Consider the following 6,991-nt stretch of genomic DNA (forward strand, 5'->3'; position numbering starts at 1 on the left):
CGGACACCCAGGCATTATTCAGTGAGAAGTCTTCCTCTTCGCCTTATTTCCTAATTTGCAAAAAACTACTGTTCAGGCCTCCTACATCGATTGTCCGTTCACCACCAGCTCCGCAGCCGCCCCCACCCTGCCCAGGGCCTTCCAAACAGCTTCCTGACAGGGACGGAGCACAGTCTACATCAATTCAGCTGCTCACGGCGGGTGTGTGGTTCTGCCTTCAGCAGTTTCCATTCTCTCAGAGACGCAGCATCCACTCTAAGTCAGGTAGGTATTATTCGAGCAAGAATTAAACAGGGTCACAGATAGAAAGGCTGAAGAATCTGACTGTTTTCTTTACTTGTGTAGAGGAAAACCAGCACATAGATGCATCCACAGTATTTAATTTGTTTGGAGAATAGTTACAGATAAACAGGTACACTCCATATACAATTACCAATACTTTTTTATACAGTTCATATTTCAGTACATCAACACTATTTTATTTACACTCTTTATGTACATTAACATGTTTCTAAAGTCAGTGCATTGTCAACAAGTTTTATACAGTAATTTACAAGGTGAATGTAGTTAATAGTTAATTTAATAAATTTTCTGCTAGTCATGAATTAAAAAATTAATTACAACCAATGTAACAAACACAGATCAAACAACATTAGTAGATTGTGCTACCTGCTTAAATAAAACATCTGTAAGTAAATTATTTAAAATCTTCCACTTTTTCATGGGACTTGTCCAGGTAGAAATGGGATAGATTTTTCTATAATTGAAATCACGAAACTTACAAAGTCTGCATTTTGTCTGACTTTATCCTATTTTACCATTTAGGCCACTCCTTCCTACCTGTAATTACAATCTTTTTCTGAATAGGGTTTAAACTTAGGTTGCCATTTAAGACAATCTTTCCAAAAGCTTGAGAAGAAATGGATAATAATCAGCCTCAGATATCAAAACACAAACGCTTAATTACATTGGTATCTACTATTTATGAAGAAGGAAGGTTAATGAAATCTGGCAATTAATGAGAATCACTTCCAGGTTCCAGATGAATAAAAAAAGGCTGAAATAAAAGTGAGATGTTTACCTCACATATATTTAAAAACATCACAGGGAAAAAATGCTGCCTGAAATAAATAATATTTATACTTTTGTTCCAGTTTTGATTTATCAGAGGAAAAAATGAAGTAAGCAAAGAAACATAACTTTTGACAACCACTACTGTGAAATTATTAAAAAAAAAAACAACCCACCAAAATTTCAAAAAACATGGACATGCAAATAAAAGTTTGCTTCCTAAACCCACCAATTAAATTAAAAATACACTGATTATCAGTGTTTGGGATGTGTTTTGTTTTAAAATTTAAAATGATGAGGCAGAATACCCCATATTGAAGTTAATTTATAGCCCTTACAGCCATCAGATATGAGCAGGTTTAAAAAAATTCATTTGCGTGTATTCTCTTTTTAAAGTGCAAAACAAAGAAACAAAGAACACCCACTAGCTGTACATCACCATCCAGCTCGGACGCTGCTTCCGCCCAGAGCTCTCTGCGCAACACGGGCGTGTGACGATGGCGCGAACGCTGGCAACTATCCCACTGCGCTCAGCAGCGGTGGGGGCACACCAAGTACCCTAAAGTGAGAGGCCTCTTCCTGGAGGGCAATTTTAGCCGGGTTTCCCAGGATACTTGTTTTTTTTTTTCCCTTACAGGGTCTCCAACCAAGGCCCTGGGTAGAAGGCACACAGCTCTTAAGAGAGTCTCCCTTTCAGACTGACCACTTACATACTATGCCTCTGCCGTGAAGGACTGGTTGTGTCTCAAACACAAACACAACAACAGAAACAAAAAGCAAGGAAGGCATAGAAAGAGTGGGGAAATGGTTTAAAAAAATAGAAAAAGGTGTGTCAATGCCTTAGGAATCCTTTGTACACATTCTGGTCTTGCTTTCTCACATCTTGTCAATAAAATGGAATAAAACTTCAGGAAAAAGGAGGTAGCATATCATGTCGTCCCCAGACAACACTGTAATTTTTTGTTTTACTTTGACTCCAAGGAAATTCTTAGCATTTTGTTATGATTATTGGTAAACTCTATACTCACTACATGTTTATTTATATCTGGACAAGCACAATTTAGTTCTTATTTGGTCCCAGGTGGCTGGTGCCAAACCCCTTTGTTTACAGGCTAATGGTGGGCTCCGCCTGAAAGTTCTCTACCAGAGAGCTTGTGTGAGACCCTTCCAAACCAAAGTATTACTACTGTTATGCTAGCTTCTAGTTTAATTAGGATTTTTATTTTGTGCTTCAGGATCACAGGATAAAATAACTACATTTAGCTTGCCTTTCACAGAGACGCTCCTGCCAAATGTCAGCTCCAGGGAGTCATGTCCCTCCCCACCAGCCCGTCTAGCAGCCAGAGGGGTAGCTTTACTGTAACACACAGTACTTCTTGTAATCGGACTCAAAGTCTTCATCCATGCTGCTTGTGTCTGCCATCTTTTTGCCATCGATCTTTGGCAGAAAATGTGCATAGTCTATCCCCTGCTGCTCATAGAAAAGAATGTAGGCAGAGTCGGTGTCAATTTCATCAGGGTGAAGTTCCTGAAGAGGCAAGAAAAAAGCCTTTAATAAAAATGTCATCACTATGCTGGCTCTAAATTCTTGATACTGAAGGGAGGACCAAGCCTTTTTAATTACTAAACCAGACTGATTCCACTCAGCTTAATATTTTGGCTGTCTGCCCTAAACTAGCCCCATTATTTTCAATGCTTGTTTTGGGGAAAATATTCTGACCACAGACAGTCAAAAGAATGACTAAAAACAAACAAAAGAACATCAAATTCTAATAGCTCAAAAGATGAGAACTTTTCCTCATTAACCAATACCTTCTTCTTCTACACCTTTCATGTTTTCATTCTCTACTGTGCATATCATTAAAAATTTTTTTTAAATATTTATTTTTGAGAGAGAGACACAGAAGAGAGAGAGAGCGTGAAAGTGAGCTGGGGAGGGGCAGACAGAGAGGGCGACAGAGAATCCAAAGCAGGCTCCACACTGACAGCAGATAGCCTACTGTGGGGCTTGAACGATGAGATCGTGACCTGAGCCAAAGTCGGATGCTTAACTGAGCCACCTCGGTGTCCCTGCACATCACTTTTGTTCCTGTAATACTGAAGGCGCCTATATACTGACTAACAGAAATATTTCCTATTGAGGACAAAGTCCATTATTTCAACAAATGTCCCCCAGATCTGTTGACATTTGTTTCTTTGTTATTCAAAAACTGGGGATATTTACCTTACAGCTGCTGTCATTATAACAGTACCACTTGCTGTTTGGGTTTTTGGCATAAGTGACGTAATGGCCCCCACCCAGAATTCCTGAATGGCACTGTAAGAGAGAAAGTAGAGGTATGTTAGTAACTAACAGTAGTCTGGCCAGGGCATAGTACTAGGACCCAATGGGGAAAACACCAATCACTTAGGTGATTAAGAAAGATGTCTTGAAACCATCTACTTTTTTCTAAAAACAAAACAAAAAGAAAAATCAAAATTTAAAAGCTCCAAATCTTACCATTTTATAGTTGCAATTATTTTTTAGAAAGAAAAAATTCTTTAAGAGTACATAATTTTGCATTACTTGAACCCATGACTCCAATTATACTGATTACATGACTATGACCTGCATTACACTGGGAGCATCTTGGATTCTATCCAAAAGGCCAAGGTATCTACCGCTATTTATCTATCACCATGCTCAGTGCCCAGCAAAGAGGCAGGCCCCGAAAAAAATGAATGATGAATGAATTAATGAACGGAGATAAATGAACAAACCCTTGAAAAGTGCAGATCATTCTGAAAACCATGTAACAAACCACCTACCGAAATTGCATATAGATTATAAATAGGCTTAACACGAACATCTTCTCTTTGGTCATCAGTGCTGTCTTCTTCACTGTGGTTTTCAAGCTGACCATTGCTGTAGCCATTGCCACATGCCTCATGCTCATAAAGAAATCCATTGGCCAGAGCTACTTCGTGGTCCTGGGGGGTGACCAGTTCAGTTTGGCTGCCCCCTAGCATGTGCCCCCGGCTCAAGGAATCAGCCAGCTCACAAACTTGCCCAGCTCCATTCTCTTTGCTGGCATCCAAGTTTTCCTTACTACTTGACAGTTTATTTTTGCTGCCGATCTGGGGTAGCCGGAGCCTCCCTTTGCTCCTCCCTAAAGTCCTAGGACTACTGTTAGGGCTGCTATTTTTGCTGGAGGGACAGCTGGTTCCACTTTTTCTTGATGAAGAAGGTGAACCTATGAAAGGGAGAAAAGGAAAAGATTCATATATCCAATGCCACTAGTTTAACCAGCCACCAAATGCTTATTTTGAAGCCAATTTCACAAGGGTACACATAAAGGTAAACACAGGGGTGTTCTGACTAGCTACTTTTTATTCCTATTATGCAGTGACAATTATATTCTTGTTTTCCCCAGGCCAACCTCCCATAGGCAGCCAATGTCCTGACAACATGAAGTACCATGTAGGGGCTTAAAAACAGCAGAAAGATGAGGAGCACCTGGGTGGCTCGAGCAACTGGTGAAGTGTCCAACTTTGGCTCAGATCATGATCTCATGGTTTGTGGGTTCAAACCCTGTCTATTCTGACAGCAAAGAGCCCACTTCAGATCCTCTGTCCTCTCCCCCCGCTCCCCACCCCATTCTCTCTCTCTCAAAAATAAAAACATTCAAAAAACAACAAACAAACACAACAGGGTGCCTGGGTGGCTCAGTTGGTTAAGCGTCTGACTTTGGCTCAGGTCATGATCTCACGGTTCCTGAGTTTGAGTCCCGTGTCAGGCTCTGTGCTGACAGCTCAGAGCCTGGAACCTGCTTTGGAGTCTGTGTATCCCTGTCTCTCTACCCTTGCCTTCCCTGCTCTCTCTCAAAAATAAATGTTGAAAAAAACTTTTTGTTTAATAAATTAAAAAAAACTCAAAATAAAAGACAAAATAAAAACAACAGAAAGATGTGTACCTGAAACTAATATAACTGTTTAATTATACTGGATTTAAAATAAAATAAAATAAAAAAATAATAAAATAGAATAGCAGATAATTTAGGTCAGACTCAGTTCAAAACAAACATTTGGATTAAGGTATATTACAAATACATACTCTCCTTTGTTAAATTAGAATACAAAGTATGATTAAGCACTCACTATTGGTAGGCACAGTACTGGGAACTCTCTACTATTCTACCTCTGTAGATCCTACAAGGTCACTATTAGAAGGTCTCAAAGATTTTGGTGACAGCCTTACCTCCTTATATACTCTATATACTCCCAAAAATTGCTGAAGACATTAGAACTTTTGTTTATGTAGGTTATATCTATATAAAATATCTATAGATAGATATTTTAATTTAATTAGAAATTAAAACAGGAATTTAAAAAATAGGAAAAGAAGCACATATTTCACTGACGATATCACATATCATGGTGGCTCTGACTCTCCTACATATCTATGAGAGAATGAAAGTGAAAAGGTGAATACTGTCTTAGCATTTTTATGAAAGAACTTTGAATTCTTCGGGCCCCCTGAAAGGGTCTCTGAGACCCTCTAGAGGTTCCCAGACTATACTCTGAGAATCTCCGCTGTAAGGGAACAAGGATGACAATTATTATTCATGATCACCATATATGTCAGGCATTATGTAAAGTGCTTCACTCTTGATGCAGCAAATCCTCAGATGCTGTGAACTTTTATAAACAAGAAAATAGATTCAAGGAGGCTGTATCTCTTGGTAAAAGTCACGCAGGTGACTCATATCTAGACAGGTCTCATTCCAGATAGGTTCCTTCTACCTCATACCAAACTGGTGCTCCAGAGTGGAAGACAGGGAAACATGCAACCCACAGGAGACCCAGGAAAGTCCCTTTCAGGGTGACATCTGGGCTCCATGAGGCCTTTCAGCCTTCCTCACCTTTAGGGCTGCTGATGATGTTTGCGCTGAGTGAAGATGGGCTCTTGCTCAGGAACACATCCTCTTCCCCAGCTGAATTCTGAGCATCAACTTTCTTCACCTCTCCTGGCAGAAGCCTGGGCTCAGAGAGGTCATCCCCCTGGGGTGTGAGTGGCTTACACTGACAGAGAGCCGGGTCTCTTGGTACCAAAAAAGCACTAGGGTCAAAACTTTCACGAGGAAATTTAACAATCTTCTGTGATTTTATCCATCGACCATTTACAAATTGAAATCGTTTGAGGTGAATAATCTGGAGATGGAAAAGTAGAAAACAATTACATTAAAGGGTTCTGAAGATATCAAATTACACTTAAAAAAACCTCAAGTCTAATACATGTTCAAGAATATATATTTTTTTCAAAAAGAATGTATCTTATTATGTAACAGAGTTATCAGTGAGGCCATTGGCCTTTAGATATATAGCTAACATAGTAATCTCCCTAATTCATAGTCTGTGCATATCCAAACTTCTCTCCCAAATTTCTGCAACATCCTGGGTGCCTACATTTTGCGTGTCTTCCTCTGCTTCCTTGGGCCTGTGACTCAGACTGACCTTTACTTTTCTCCAACATCACAGAAAATCCATTCACAAATCTACTCATGAAGATAAAAACTATATTGAAAATTTTGAAGAACTGAGGAATTTTTCACAGATGAAACTCACCCAATCCTCTCATTTCTTACTACATCCTTTGGTTGCCACCAGGGGGTTTCAATGTCCCAAAGAGCATATATCCTATATACTAACAATTTACTTTTTAATTAAAGAAAAACCCTTCCTACCTATATGATGAAAACTATAGAAAACTTATGAAAGAGATTGAAGAAGACACCAAGAAATGGAAAAACATTCCCTGTTCATGGATCGGAAGAATAAACATTGTGAAAATGTCATTACTACCCAAAGCAATCTACACATTCAATGCAATCCCCATCAAAATTGCACCAACATTCTTCTCAAAGCTAGAACAAACTATCCT

General features: G+C 39.3%; 1 protein-coding gene across 2 annotated transcripts in view; it reads right to left on the reverse strand.

Moving 5' to 3' along the window:
- Nucleotides 1-305: 305 nt before the first annotated feature.
- The window catches only part of USP32 (ubiquitin specific peptidase 32), a 228,218-nt gene continuing 221,532 nt past the window's right edge, over nucleotides 306-6,991 (reverse strand). For both annotated transcript variants that reach the window (XM_029927232.1, XM_029927231.1), the window contains exons 31-34: nucleotides 5,973-6,261; nucleotides 3,880-4,304; nucleotides 3,296-3,388; nucleotides 306-2,599 (exon numbers count right to left, since the gene is read on the reverse strand). In XM_029927232.1, coding sequence (XP_029783092.1) covers nucleotides 2,426-2,599; nucleotides 3,296-3,388; nucleotides 3,880-4,304; nucleotides 5,973-6,261 — 981 coding nt within the window. In that variant the 3' untranslated portion in view covers nucleotides 306-2,425. The remainder of the gene's footprint in view (nucleotides 2,600-3,295; nucleotides 3,389-3,879; nucleotides 4,305-5,972; nucleotides 6,262-6,991) is intronic.

This window comes from Suricata suricatta, chromosome 17 (genome assembly GCF_006229205.1).
Source record: "Suricata suricatta isolate VVHF042 chromosome 17, meerkat_22Aug2017_6uvM2_HiC, whole genome shotgun sequence".
In the NCBI taxonomy this organism is placed as follows: Eukaryota; Metazoa; Chordata; class Mammalia; order Carnivora; family Herpestidae; genus Suricata; species Suricata suricatta.